Source organism: Hipposideros armiger, unplaced genomic scaffold (genome assembly GCF_001890085.2).
Source record: "Hipposideros armiger isolate ML-2016 unplaced genomic scaffold, ASM189008v1 scaffold_167, whole genome shotgun sequence".
NCBI classification, from domain to species: Eukaryota; Metazoa; Chordata; class Mammalia; order Chiroptera; family Hipposideridae; genus Hipposideros; species Hipposideros armiger.
In genome coordinates this window covers 251,806-267,005 of record NW_017731517.1, presented here as the reverse complement: position 1 = coordinate 267,005, position 15,200 = coordinate 251,806, and the positions used below count along the sequence as shown (strand labels likewise).

The window sequence follows — 15,200 nt, the reverse complement described above, 5'->3', positions numbered from 1 at the left end:
CACTGAATGAAGTAGCCCGGGGGGTGGGTCCCAGTAGGGCTGGTCCACTTCTTTTTATATTAGGCCAACAAAGCACAATGTGGGAAGTTTAAGCACTTAACCTGGGGCCCCAAGAAGCGGCGCCCTACTGTTAGAAGTAACTGAACACGCTCTACCATCACCACCCCCACTGGCCGACTGGAGAACTGCCTGCCTCAAATCTCTGTGTTGGTGAAGGAGGCAGAAACCTCTCTTAAGACTTAGTAACCTCAAGATAACTTCCATGGGGGTTTGTAGCCCTTATTTATAAGACGTGGAGGGTCCAAACACCTCAAACCAAAATTTTGTTTTAAAATGGTACCAGGTTGGCATTGCCTCCAAGTACCTCCCAAAAACTAGGGTGAATTTTAATGTGGAAGAATAAAGCTTTGATATTGCTCTCAAAGACTTCATACTAATAAAGATCCAAGGAAAATCAGATTACGTGAAAAGTCATAAAATATACTAGGAAACACGCCACCATGAATAAGAGCCAGCAAAGTCAACAGAAAGCACGGACTCTCAATGAATTAGAAAACGTAATGATCGTAGTCAGAATATGGACCCAGTAGTTCTAATATGTATAAAGAAACTACAAGAGATTGAAAATATAAGAACCAAAAGGCCATATAATGAATGACCAGGCAGATCTGGAAAAGCACCAAATACTAGAAATGAAAAATATAATAATGAAAATAAAACTTGGAAGGATTTAACAGGAAATTTGATACAATTAGAGTAGAGATACAATTAAAGTAGAGAATTGGTAAACTGGAAGTTAGAGCTGAAGAAATTCTTTAGATGTAGCACAGAGAGACCAAGAGAAAAATAGGAAAGGAGGTTAAGAAGTGTGGAGGTCATACTCCTCATCAAAAACCCGGGAGAAGATGGAGGAAAGAAGAGGGTAACAGAAGAATCATCAAGAAATTAAAGGCTGGGATAACACACGGATATAGACAATGCTATCCTGGTAACCTGATGAGGAAAGGATGTGCATTTTTATAATTGGCACTGCAACAATAGGTTTGCTTATGAGAAAGAAAATGGACCCCTATCCCTACCTCATGTACAAAAATTCCTGGAAGACTAATAATTGTCAGAGGCAAAACTATACAACTTCAAGAATGATGGTAAAATCAAATATTCTTAAAACTGGGGGATCAATAGGGTTTGCATAAACAAGGCACAAAAATTGCAAAAATTTTTGTAGAAAATATGGATAAATTTCATTTTATTTAAATTAAGAATATCTATTAATAACACCATAAAGAAAATGAAAAAAGAAGCCATAAACTGGGAAAATATCTATAATTCATATCACTAATAAAGATTTTGATTGTAATATGTGCATACATATGAGTATATGTATATACACACACATGCATACAGATGCACACATACCCATCCATATGTATGCATACATATGCATGTGCACACACACACACACACGTGCACATACATACATGCACACCATGCACATACTTGTACACACGCACACTTGCATATACATACACATGCATGCACATACATACACACACATACACATACAGAAACTAATGAAATACAAACAAGAGACCCAATTGAGAAAAGGGCAGATGATTTCATGAAGAAAAACTAAAAGTGGACAAAGATACTCAGCTTCATTAATATTGAGGGAAGTGCAAAATAGAATATTAATGAACCATCACCTTATACTTACCAGACAAGCAAAAATTAAAATGACTGGACACTGTCAAATGGCGGTGAGGGTGGACCAGGCAGCATTTATAAGCTGTTGGTGAGAGTGGAAGCTGGTAGAGTCACTTTAGAGAACTTACTTTTTTCTAAAGCGTTTTCTAATAAATTTAACATTTCCATAATTCCATTGCCACAGTTATTCCATTTGTGGCAAATGTGTGCATTTCCTGGAAAAGTCAGTTTGTTTCCTGGTACAGTTGAATATTTGCATTCCCAGCTATTCTATTCTTAGGTGTATATTCTAAAGAAATTCTTGCACATATGTACCAGGAGACATGTCCAAGAATGTTTATAGCAGCATGGTAGCAAAAACATTGAAAGAAAAAAACCCCTAAATATTCAATGGTAAAATGGATAGGTAAATTACCTTGTATCCCTATCATGGAATATTATACAACTGTGAAAACGGATGTTGCAGCTACAAAACAGCATGTTCTCAGCCTCAGGAACGTAATGTGGAATGGAGGGAAAAAAGCAAGTTACAAAAGGATGGATACATCTGATATGAGTTTATACCTATGAAGTTCAAAACCATGAAACTAAACAATACAGAAGTTTTGGATAAAAGAATAGTAAAACTTAAGAAAAAAAAGGGAATGATGAACACAAAATTCAGGACAGTTGGGAGCTCAGCTGGAGGAGGGGAGACGGTGAGATTCAGGAGGGGCCCACAGGGGACCTCTGTGCCAACAGTCATGCGTTTTTCCTCACACTGGGTGGTGGCCACACAGGTCTTCATTGACTAATTGTTCTTTACACCTCACACACATTTAAAATGTAAATGTTTGCATTAACTCAACACTTAATAAAACTCTGGTTTTTAAAAAGCAAGGTACCTGGTGTCTTTTGATGTAGTCACCTACCCAGTGACTTTTGGGTCCTTGTCTCTCACTGGTGCTGCAGGTGAACACAAGTGCACCTGACCTCACAGGAAGTTCAAGTGCACCCTCTGGACTGTGTTTAAAGCATGAGAAGGTAAAACTGCACATTTTTGGAAGATGACTATGACAGAGGTCAATATTAAATACATAAGATTTAAAGTGTAATCTTTAGCGAGAAATTTAGCAATATGGAACATTTTATTCCTCATTGACAATGAATAAATGAGGTAATTATTAATTGATACTTAGTTGCCAGTGTAGTCTCTGGAAATGCCATAACCGGCTGTTTGAACTACTTCTGTTTCAAATACGGAGTCAGGTGTCAGAAGGTATAGATGTGATTCCTTTCTTCTTCAGTTCTGTCCTCAGCGTTACCCCACCTGCAGGTCCCTTCCAGGTCCATGTCTCCTCTGCTTTGTAGGTGTGGGGTCCAGCTCTCGTTTCGGTTGGGTAGTGCTGGGGCCTGCCCTGCATTCAGGGGTTTTGAGTCTGTGTGACCGTTATGATGTCTAAGGGATGTTTTCTTACAGGCGTTAGAACGCCGGGGACAGAGTCCACCGTGTTCTTTTGGTTTTCCTATCCCAACCTGGTGCCAGGCTCATAAGTCACTCATTAAGTGTTTGTTAGATAAATCAATGAGACTTATTCTTTTATTTCAAAATTGAACTCTCCTCCACTGGATTAGAGCCAATCTTTGACGAATTTGGGCTTAAAACATTTTAAACCTGAGCTTAAATTTCCCCACCTATTTCTACTTTATTGGCTTAGAATTTTTTCTATAAATATTTCAGTGTTTTCTTATATCGAGCCACCAATGGCCTACATATTGGCAATGAAAATCTTTTTACTCTTAGTAAAATTTGAGTATTTATCTCAACATCACATTAAATAGCATACTTCACAAATTGTCATTTATTTTGTTGAATTCTGATCTTTCATAATAATTATTTTCATGGCAGTTTCTAGGCCTTAATTAACAGTGTTTTGATATGATGAGTAGCATAATCTTAATAGTATATTGTAATGGAAGTGAAGTCTATTGGCAGGAAAGACCCTTTTTGTTGATCATTATCCTTTTCTTAGAGTACCCATTTTTACGAAATACGCTGGCTTGCATTGCATGCTCTTTGGACTTTTAAATTACGAGGTATATTTATGGCAATAACCCGTCAGTATGAAACCCTCTCCCTTGTTTCTTTTGGTCTCTCACAGCATCTGAGTCAGGATCTGGAAGATTCGTCATGCTCCTCAATGCAAGGGAAATTGAACCGAGAGCAGTTTTACAAGTTTATCATTTTCCCCGGCAAGTGGATTAAAGTCTGGTATGACCGGCTCACCTTGCTGGCGTTACTTGATCGGTAAGCCACTGAGCGTGCAGATATCCACTGAAAGACACTGGGGGTGGGCAGCATGCGCGTGCGTGCGTTTCTCAGGGGAAGGCTGCTGCACGGAGGCGCTCGGGACCATTTTCATGTTGTACACCTTTGTGCTGCAGAGTCAAAGTCAAAGCAGTAAGATGCCGATAGCTGTAGAAATGGTCGTTTAGCAATTGAAATGGAGCATTGAGAGTTGGATAGGTGATTTAGGTGTAAGGTTGGGTTTGGAGACAACACCGTACATTGGTGTTGGTCTCCTGACAGCTGGCCATGCGTTTTCAGCCAAGCTCGAGGCTCTGCGTGTAGCACAGGGCCTGGCCTGACTGGGCGCGGGCCGAGGGAGACGAGGGAAGAGGAAGTGAGCAATGTCTGCCTCTTCCCTTTGACAACTCGGACTCTGCTGCTCACCGGTCTGATGGACGCCCATTGGAATGACCATCTTTCCTGTATACTCTTTTCCTCCTTCTCACCGCCAAAAAGGTGTGGGTTGGAGATGTGGTTCCTGGGAGGGGAGGGGCTGGAGGAGGGCCAAGTTGGTTAAGGCATGATGGAGAGGGGGCCAGGTGGGGGACTCCCCACTTCCATCCCCCCTCCTAAAGAGACAGAAAGGACGGGATTATGATCTTTAGGGGCTGGGCAGTTCTGACTAGAGTGCTGTTTGGAAAATTGAAGCTGCTGTTACTGACACGTTCATCAGCCAATGCTGAGTGTCACAGTTAAGTGTCAGCCGGGATGGGGCGGGGAGTGGGCAGGCTGGTTACCTGCCTGGCTGTAGTTGGTCCCCCAGTGACTACTTGTTATAGTAATGTTTTAAATGGTGTGATCCCATACTCCAAAACTACAGTCATGCAAAATTACAACAGTAAATTTTAGGACCCACAAGTCAGGTAATGGAGTTCTAATGTCTTTTCTGACAACACTATGTTACCCGAGGGGCACACTCTTAAGATGAGTGTTTCATCCTTAACTAAAATAATTCAACAGAATACATTCTGTTAGGTGAGGCAGTTTTTTGAAATATATATCTTTTTATGTTAAAAAGGAATTATTGAAATTGCACCAGCTAGTGTTGATGGTGGGGGAGGGTGGTGTGCACGTGTGGGGGAGGGGCAGTCTCGAACTGCGCTTTCTCTTCAATTTTGCTGTGAATCTAAAGCTTCTCTGAACAATAAGTCTATTAATTAAAACAAAATAATATTCAAGAGTGCCTACATGCCAGGAATGAAGTAGCCAACTGTCTCTGTCTGAAAATGATCATAACTTAATGGGAGAGACCAATATGTACATGAGCAAAAGCTGGTGAGGTGAGAAGTATACTAGAATCCTTGAGCATGACCCATGTGTACTCCTGACCTTGTGGTCCACACCATCCTCCTTACTCCATGCCAGCCCCTCCCTCTCGTAACTCTGCCGCGCATCTTGTCTTCCCACGGCCGTCTTCCTCCTCCTAAGACGTATATGCTCTCAGCCTCTGCTCATCCTCCATGTCCCCTCGAATGCCCTCACATGTTCCCAAACCATTGCTAGCACTTTGACCCGCCCATTCCCACCCACCCAGCAGCCCTGCCTGGCCTCGTGGCCTCCCATCCTACTTAGGCTCTGTGTTCCAGCCCTCAGCCCCTTTGTGTCAGCATCCTAAACTCCCCCACTTGTCCCTCTGCACACGCAATGACAATGAGCCGCCTCTGGGTGAGCCCACCTCTGCCCCACACCTCGTATGCGGAGTTCTCCTGGAGAAAACCAGCCAATGGGCCTGGTCACGACACACCTCAGTGAGACCCTCTGCATTGTCGGCTCTTCAGCTGGCGTGCTCCAGGCTCCTGAAACTGCGTGGCACATGCTGGCTACAGAGAGAGTGTGTGTGGGAACCATTTCCTGCCTCAGCCAGGTGTCGACGTACCCTCCCCATTTGAAGGAGCGAGTGGAACTCTGTCTGAGATGCATTTCACTCTTGTGGATGGAATAGTTAAATGCTTTCCTCCAGTAAACCTGGCTTAATGGCCAAGGAGACCCAATGGGATTATATTGTCTTTGTTTCAATAACAGAAATCTGGGGTTAAAATATAGATCTTGTTTATAAAATGCAGGAAGAAGGAAGGAAAGAAACCTCAAAATCTTGTTACCAGCTATAAAGGCGTGCTCAGGGGAACCATCTGCCGTCACCATCAGCCTTTTTAGAAACACGGAGGATTCTCTGTTTCAAAATAGACAGACTTACTTCTGTTTCCTTCGTTTTTATGTTTATTTTGCACAGAACCGAAGACGTCAAGGAAAATGTGCTGGCGGTCTCGGTCATCGTCCTGGTGTCCCTGCTCGGATTTCTGACCCTGAGTCGGGGCTTCTGCACAGACCTGTGGGTGCTCCTCTTCTGCCTGGTCATGGCCAGCTGCCAGTACTCCCTGCTCAAGGCAAGGCGCGTCTCATTCTTACATCACTAGGGTAGCCTTGCAATCATGAGATGATGACACACACACTTCTGATTTTGTTCTAGAGCGTCCAGCCTGACCCCGCCTCGCCAATCCATGTAAGTTCCTAGTAAGACGGGTAGCTTGTCTGCTTGTGTTGAAGATAGGGGCATGGCCAAAATCTATTCAAAAGGCAAATACACACACACACACACACACACACACACACACACACACACACACACAAACATACAGGGTGCCAAAAAATGTATATGCATTTTGAGAAAGGAAAACTGTATTAAAATTGTAATACTCAATATATACCAATAAAAAAAGATGAATACAAATCACATTTGACTTCTGCACATATAAGAGGTGCTTAAAGTGGTTACCATCAACATCCAGACACTTCTGATTATGGTGAACTACTGTTTGAGCAACGTTGACCAAAGTGTCCACTTGTATACACTTTTTTGGCACCCCCTGGCACTCCCGGTGTGTGTGTGTGTGTGTGTGTGTATGTATGAATATAAGTTCAGACAATTAAGTTCGCGAACTCATCCTAGAAAAAGTACTACATACCTCATTGCTGAATATCACTATAGTCACCTTCGAAGTACTCCCCTTGGGAAGCTATGCACCGATGCCAGCGCCTAGTCCACCCTTCAGAGCAATTTTGGAACTCTTTTTCTGGAATGGCCATCTGAGCTGTCTTCGTAATACCCTTGATGTCCTGAATGTCATCCAAATGCCTTCTTTCAGTATTTCCTTTATCTTTGGGTAAAGAAAGAAGTCATTGGGGGCCAGATCAGGTGAGTAGGGAGGGTGTTCCAATACAGTTATTCGTTTACTGGCTTAAAACTCCCTCACAGACAGTGCTGTGTGAGCTGGTGCATTGTCGTCATGCAAGAGCCATGAATTGTTGGTGAAAAGTTCAGGTCGTCTAACTTTTTCACGCAGCCTTTTTTGGAACTTCCAAATAGTAAACTTGGTTAACTGTCCAGTTGGTACAAATTCATAATGAATAATCTCTCTGATATCAATAAAGGTTAGCAACATCGTTACAAGTTCGCAAACTTAATTGCCAGACTTCCTCTGTGTGTGTGTGTGTGTGTGTGTGTGTGTGTGTGTGTGTGGAGAGAGAGAGAGAGAGAGAGAGAGAGAGAGAGAGAGAGAGAGGAGAGAGCGACTATAAATAGAAATATTGGGTTGTCGGAAAAGTCATGACGCATTTTTGCAATGAAAACAGAAAAAAATACGTCATGACTTTTCCGACAACCCAATATTAACACATGGTGGCCAATTTCAGGCTGGATCTGAGAGCATGGCATGGAGGGTAGTGGGCGAATGTACAGGGTGCATGCAAAGAGTGTGTGGAGGGTCTTTTCTGTCCCACTGGACTCGTGTCAGGAAAGACTGCAGCCTGGTGGGGACGAGTACAGACTCTGCAGTCAGACTGCCTGCGTTTGTTTCCTGGGTTCTCCTCTTGAACAATGAATCCTTACTAAGATGTGCACTGTCCATGCCTCAGTTTCCCTGAGTGTAAATAAAGTCATAAAAATGCCTATGGGGATTAATCCATGTGATGCACTTAAAAGAGTACCGGGCACATAGACATTGTTTAAGAAATGGCAGTTCTTATTATTGCTGTTCCCAGTTATGTAAGCACGCATCGCCATTCTTTGATGTGAAGCTGATCTCTTCCTATTCCACATTTTCAAGTGTATCATTGCCTTTTATCCCCATAACTTTGGGTTAGTTTAGAACTCTGGGCTCCCTGGGCCCCCCAGCAGTGGCCTGTTGGTGCTCTGACATTTGACGGGCTCAGGAGCACGCCCAGTTCCCAGGAGCGTGCACCTCCCCTCGCGGTGCTGTGGGACAGAGCCTGGCACTGTCCCCACCGATACCTGGCCTCTGTGCTGAGACTTCCCAGCTCTTTGAGAAACCTTCCTCCCTTTGTTATGGTGAGCTCCTGTGGGTTCCCGAAAAATCCTTTCAGTGAAAGAAAGCTTGGCCTTCCCTCTATTGTGCTTTTCAAAAATTCATATCCAGGATTTAGGACTGCTTTTAAATCTCTGGTAGCTCAGGTTTAGTTCATAGTAATTAAGGAAAGCTTATAATTGGACGATCACATGGCACACATCGCTATCTTGTTAAATTCCTCTGTTCCCCATAATTGGTTTACGTATAATACATCTTCCTTTATCCCAGACTCTAAGTGTCAAGATAAGTGGAAGCAGCATAATTAGAGTATTAAGATGTATTGTTGTGATTATAGGCAGAAATCTTGGGAGTAGAGATGTGCAGCTCCAAAAGGTTTTGTTGGAGCCCATCCTAGATGCCACACCACTGTCCTGCTTCAGGGAGCAAACCCTCCTTTCTAGTGCCACTTCAATGTCACTGTTTTCTGGCTGACTGGGGGAGGGGTGTTATATGCTGTGAAGCATTCATTTTCTGTGTGTTCTCTCAGGAGTATTGCCAGTAAAGGTGGATGGTGAGTACAGCTGCATAACCCCTGTGGGTTTGGATGTTGGATGTCCATTAGCAGGACGCCTGTGTCATCACTCCAAGTTGGTGATACAGATTGTCTGTATTGATCTAGTTCCTGGATCAAGCCGTTCTTCTTTTCTCTGAGTAAGCGTGTCACGGAGATAGTAAGAAACGACTGCTCTTGCTGTCATAGGAGGCCCTCGTCAGGCATCTAACGCTGTTCATGGCAGTCATTAATTTCTCACGTGGATTTCTGAGTGGAGTAGTCCCAGATTTGAGTGGCCTCTCTGTAACAGTTCTAGTGAGGAAAGAAGACATGGCAGCTAGAAAGTATTTCCTCTTGCAACCTGACGGAGCCGTGCAGGCATTCAGAAAGCTGCTTTACCATCTCCAGTTTGCAGATGACACAGCCTCAGAAAGGAGAGCCGAGAGAGAACCCAGTCTGGGCAGAGAAGTGGTTCTTAAGCTGGCAGCCCTCTCCAGCCTAGCTCAGTGTCATTTGTCAGGGGCTGTCAGGTGAACGGAAGTGCTTCTCAGGACAACATTACTTTGTATATTTGTGGGGCGGTTATTAATAAAGTCAGTCAATTCTTGCTGTTAGGGTGGTTGACTTTTCTTCTTTGTTTCCAAGAGCACAGAGGTGGCAAATTTTGAGCAAGTTGTTAAAACCAGAAGATAGCAAAATGAAACTAAAATTTTTGCAGAACACTGTATATTTCAGATATAGATGTAGAATTAATAATGACAGGTTAATGATTATGGTACAGTTGACCCTGGGCCTGAAAGAAATGCATCTGGTTGTAAAAGAAAACAGGCCTAGAGAGCTTAAAAAACTGAGGGCAGGATGGATTCTGGGAGGAGCCTGAGGATCACAGACGGGCTATAGAGTAATGGGCCCTGAGGCTATTACCTCGCTTTCGCAGATTTATACCGGGTCTAACCAAAACAACCACTAATGAAAACCCACAAAGCAAAATGCGGGAGGGTATCAGAGGCGGCAAAAGGCTGGGACCCCCTGCATGGAGCCGGGGTCATGGCCCTGCAGGGGCACGGAGTCAGTGCAGAGTCAGTGCTGCTGGGCTGCACTTGCGAACCTGCATTTTAACCCCCTAGGTGGTGATGGTGGAGGCCCTCTCAGGTCACATGACAGACACTGGGGTAACTGGGAATGTGCAAGTTTTGGGATTTGAATCCAGCCATGTACAAACTCAGGGATCTTGGGAAAGTTCCTCCTCTGGATCTCAGCCTTTTCATCTGTAAAAGAGGAAAGAATAAAACAGGATTGTAAGGAGGTTAAACGAGATAAGGCACATCAAGTGCTCAGTACAGTCTGTGGCACCCAGGAAGCTCCTAACAAATGTTAGCAACTTGTATGTGAGTGAAATATGGATAATAGTAACCATCTCAGCGGGACTTGGTAAATGCCCAGCCCAGGGCCCGGAGTGTGCTGAGTCCTCTGCAGATGTTTCCATCCCTTTCTCCAGCGCTCTGCATACTTATCTTGTTTCCTTGCTCACAGTACAAACTCCAAAGAGGGAGAGCTCAAAATTGTTACGTGTTCTAGTCAATGAACTGTGGCTGTTACACAGCGAAGACACTTGGTACCACTTCCGGTTATGTAAACATCACTGAGAATGAGTTTTGTAAATAAACTTTTAATTTATTTGATTTTTATTTTAGAACAGTTTTAGATTTACAGAGTAATTGGGAAGACAGTACAGGGAGTTCCCATGTACCCCATGCCCAGTTCCCCTGTTAACCTCTCATGCCAGGGTGCTCCATTTGTCACAACCAATGAGCCTATATTGATATATTATCGTTAACTAAAGTCCATATTTTACTCACATTTCCTTAGTTTTTCCTTTTTCTCTTTGAGGCTCCCACCCAGTTCAACACATTATCTTTAGTTATTGTGTCTCCTTAGGCTCGTCTTGGCTGTGACAGTTTCTTCCTTGATTGTGATTTTTAGGAGTGTTGCTCAGGGATTTTGTAGATTGTCCCTCTGTTGGGACTTATCTGATCTTATCCGATGTTTATCTCATGATTAGACTGGGGGTATGGATTTGGGGAAGGAAGACCACAAGGGTAGAGAGCCATTTTCATCACATCATATTGAAGGTTGATACTACAACTTATCACTATTGATGTTGACCATGATCACCTGGTTAAGGTCATGTTTATCAGAAGAATGATTCTGAATGACTTAAAACAATCTCTCAATCCACAGTCTAGAAATAAGGTGGTCAACTTAGTTTTAGTGGATCTCAAAAGTCAAACAATATTTATTTAGTTGTGTATTTACTTTGCTTAAAAAGTACTCTTTGAAGCATGGGCCATTCTGAATTGTGGTCTTTTAATTTTCATATACTAAATTTCTACCATTAAAAAGGGCCCGCACTTAGGTCACTCCCCTGCCCATATCTCTCAGTGCCAGGGAGGGGATTGCTGGGGCCGTGGGAATAAGCAGAGTGAACCCCTGGACGTCACTGAGGGGTACTGTGATGTCCGTCTCACTGCCCCTCAGTTGGACACCTGCATCTGCCCATTTGTCAAGGTCCACAGACCTGAGGAAGTTGGACCTAAAATAAATTGTGGAGTTGAATTATAAACTAAGCATAGAAACTCATTTGCCTATGTCTTTTCAACTTTTCAAGTAGCTTATCAAATTTCTACCATATTGACTCTGAAGTAGCATCTTACTAGTTAAGAGTTAAGAATTATTTGACCCCTTGGTTGCTGCTTACCTTCTATACTGTGTTCTCGGAGCCCCTGTGTACACCCCGTGTGAGTCACAGAATAGTTCCTGGCTAGGGTTCCCTGGGGTTCAGCGGTCCCCAGGGCAAGAGTACCCACTCCAGCTTTCTTCCTTTTGCTCTACATACAAGGGCAACTGAGATGTATGGTTAAAAATGTTCAGGATGACTCTAAATAGGTGAATTGCTGAAGCTAAAGTAAAAGAGAACTTATCAACAGCCACCATGAAATGATATTTAAGTAAACTAACCTATACCATCCTAAGACGCACTAAAAACAGCAAACCCTGATAGTGATGAGCGTTCAGTGGTAAACATAGTGTCAGGGGGGGCTGGACAGAGCATCAGGTTATTTGTCTGCACCCTCCAGAGTCCTTATAAGGAAAGTCAACACCCCAGATCTATTATGAGTGTCCCCCCCAACCCGCCCTCTATATTTGCTTGAGCACCGCTCACATTATGTGTCTACAGAACGGTGGTTGTGAATGCGGTCCTAGTGAAGTCAGGTTGAGTCCTCGGGGCCTGGAAGGATCTAGTGCTAAATGCAGTCACCACCCTGGAGGTCACTGGGAGCCAGTGGGTAGCGGCAGGCAGCCAGTGGCCAGGTCTAAGTACTTGCTCTGCCACACTGCTCTCTCTCTCTGGGCAAATTTCTTGGTCCTTGTGCCTCAGTGAACTCCTGGGGAAACGAGACTGATGGCATGTAGTTCTTCGAGCGGACCGAGGAGTAGGCACGTGAGTCCACTTCCAGGAGGCAGAGCACGGGAGAGGCTGGGTAAGCGGGAGCTTTGCTTCCCTCCGACTTCTGAATGCAGCTGGACGGGCACATGTGCCAGCTGGGCAGGAGTGAGGCAGCCTTTGAGGCCCCGGGCACTGAGGGAGCAGGGAACACCTGTCTGCACAAAGCCTGGAGTTGGCTCATGCGGCCACCTGACGTGGCCCCGCTGTGGATGGTCCCGGTTCATTCGCCTCCAAGGCCCAGCTGCCCTCCAGTCCCTGGGCCTTCTAAGATTCCCTCAGACATCCATCTTCCCTATATCAACACCTTTGATTTATTTTTTTCTTAACAAGTTTGAAGCATTTGACCAGCTCGCTCTTATTAAGAGGGTAATGAGAATGGTTTAGCCACATGCCCCACCGCTCTCCACAGGGCGTTTCTAGATTCTCTCACCTTCTCCTCTCTCTGCACCGTGACAGAGGGTGGGCTGTGAAATTGCATGTGACCGTGGGGCTGAGGGGAACCCAGGTGCCCACGTAGACCAGCTCTTGTGGCACCGCCTCTGCGGTGCCCCACAGGTGGGCTCGGTGGTACTCCTTCATTTATTTAGGGCTAAAAAACTGATGGGAAATAGTTGGATAAGTTTTAAAAGATTGTGATCAGACTTTACCTGGAGGAGCGAGTGGGATTTTTCTATTAAAAAAAATCAGTCCTGGGGGTTTTTGATGATTTATTTGTATGTGAAAGAAGGAATAGAAAGCAGGGAAATGTTATTAGTAGGTGCTTTTAGGAACCAAGGTAAATAAAGGTGACTTACATGCCTTGTATTAGTGACACGCGTAAAATGGTTTGGGGTCCCAAAATCTGTACAGGAAGTGGGGTGAACCAGGAGCCTGAGGGTGAGGGCAGGCTCTAAGGGGGCCTCAGGTTTTGTCTCATAAATTACAAATACAAAGAAAGCATTCCCACAGCCAGTAAATCAACTGTTACTTGGCAGATCCACGATGGTATCTCAAACTTGTTCAAGGCCAAAGACTTTCAGTTCCTAGAATATCTAATTTTAACCTTTTAGAAAAAGGAAGAATCAGGACAAGGGTGGGGGTAGGGTGGGGGTAGCTATTTAATTATATTTACTAAATACTGTCAGTTTGAGGAAACGTCTCATACGCTTGTGTATTTGTATACTGAATAGTTCTCTGTACCAACCAATTTATTTTGCTATTGGCTTGATAAGAAATGCATTAAGCTTTAACTTGGGCTTCAGTTTCAATTTTTTTTTTAATGCAGAGAAAGTATTCCCATACCCATTAATCTATGACCTAGTTGGATTCAAAAGGAAATTTCATAAGAGTACAAATACTCCTTCAAGACTGAGCCTGGACTCAGGGCCAAACATCACCAGCCTCCATGGACAGCCTGCGTTCCTTCCTATTAAAAGATGGTCTCAGAATAGGACCACTTCTATTATAGAAGCAGCGGCAATTTAAATTGCATTTCTAAATATAACACGTTCAAGGCAGTGACTAAAAATTCACATCTGAAACTAACCATATCGCTTTCATCTTTTTATACTCAAAGTAGTTCATGGATTGCCAAGAATATTCTCCCCCGAACTCATTTTTGTTGTTATTTTGAACTTTATGAATTATGCATTGATTTGGAAGATGTGAATTCTTCATTGGCTTTGCCCTGGAAAGTTGATGTTATATCTTTTTCTTAATCTTTCTATCCATTCACTGAGGAGAATAAAAAAAATGTTTCTACATCTGCTCGTAACAATATTTTGAGGGCTAAGATGAGATCAATTTTTGGTCCTCCTAAGAGGAAAGTGTACATAAATAGCAAGATATTTTTTCAAAATTGTGTCATTCCATTGTGCTACCCTAGGACATTTTATGCAATTTCTGCAGGTAGAACTTTTGACCTGTATTATCTTGCTTTCTAACATAAGAAAATTGAAGCCCATAGCTTACAACTCTATTTTTTTTTTTTTTATTAATAGTGGAACGCATGTTAGACTACTTAGTGCAGATAATGGTTTAAATTAGTTTTGTACGTGAAACAATACAAAATGGAAGTTTCACTGTTGGGGAAGCACTGAATTAGGTCTAGATGGTACCCAAGAATGGTAATTAAATTTTCAGATAAATGTTGTTGAGTCTGAGTGGTATAACATTCTTTTTGATATTCTCATTGTTATTTGACAGAATAAGCATCATTTTTTATTTTTGTGGTGTTTCCTGTGTATGAACTATGGTAGGGGAGGAGAGAGAATGTGTTTTAGGGTATGAGTTGTATGATATGGTGTAAATGATTGACTATGAGGATTTTGTCATTTAAGCAAAATAAAGGTACCATTCAAAAATTGTGTTTGTTTTCTAGGGACACAACCAAATCATAACATACAGCAGACCAATCTATTTTTGTGTGCTGTGTGGCCTTATTTTGCTTCTTGATGCAGGGGCCAAAGCCAGGCACCCCCCCACTTACAGTGTGTATGGCCTGAAGCTCTTCTCTCCAGGGTCGCTCCAGTCAGCTAGGGACCTCTTAATAGGTGAGTTCATTTTGGGGTTGTGGGGAGACTTCAGAGGAGGGAGGGTGTGTCTTCCCTTCATCTTCTGAGCCCTTCATTGGAGAGACTTCCCTACTTGATTATTGGGTGAAGACATGAGCATCCCCTCTTGGCTTGCCCACCTTCAGAAGTCTATCTGGGTGCCTGAGCCCCAAAGCATGCAATATGGAATTATTCTAAAGGGTTTAGACATCCATGACCGAGAAGTTGCAGCATTGTGATACCTGAAGACTGGCCACTGTGGTGCCTG

At 43.3% G+C, this 15,200-nt stretch overlaps 1 protein-coding gene across 1 annotated transcript in view; it reads left to right on the top strand.

The window, feature by feature from the left end:
- Positions 1 to 14,926, top strand: part of LOC109387731 (pecanex-like protein 2) — a 60,181-nt gene extending 45,255 nt beyond the window's left edge. Inside the window, exons 10-13 of the mRNA XM_019651822.1 lie at positions 3,849 to 3,994; positions 6,267 to 6,420; positions 6,504 to 6,536; positions 14,840 to 14,926. Of these exons, the coding sequence (XP_019507367.1) occupies positions 3,849 to 3,994; positions 6,267 to 6,420; positions 6,504 to 6,536; positions 14,840 to 14,884 (378 nt within the window). The 3' untranslated portion in view covers positions 14,885 to 14,926. The remainder of the gene's footprint in view (positions 1 to 3,848; positions 3,995 to 6,266; positions 6,421 to 6,503; positions 6,537 to 14,839) is intronic.
- Positions 14,927 to 15,200: the final 274 nt, after the last annotated feature.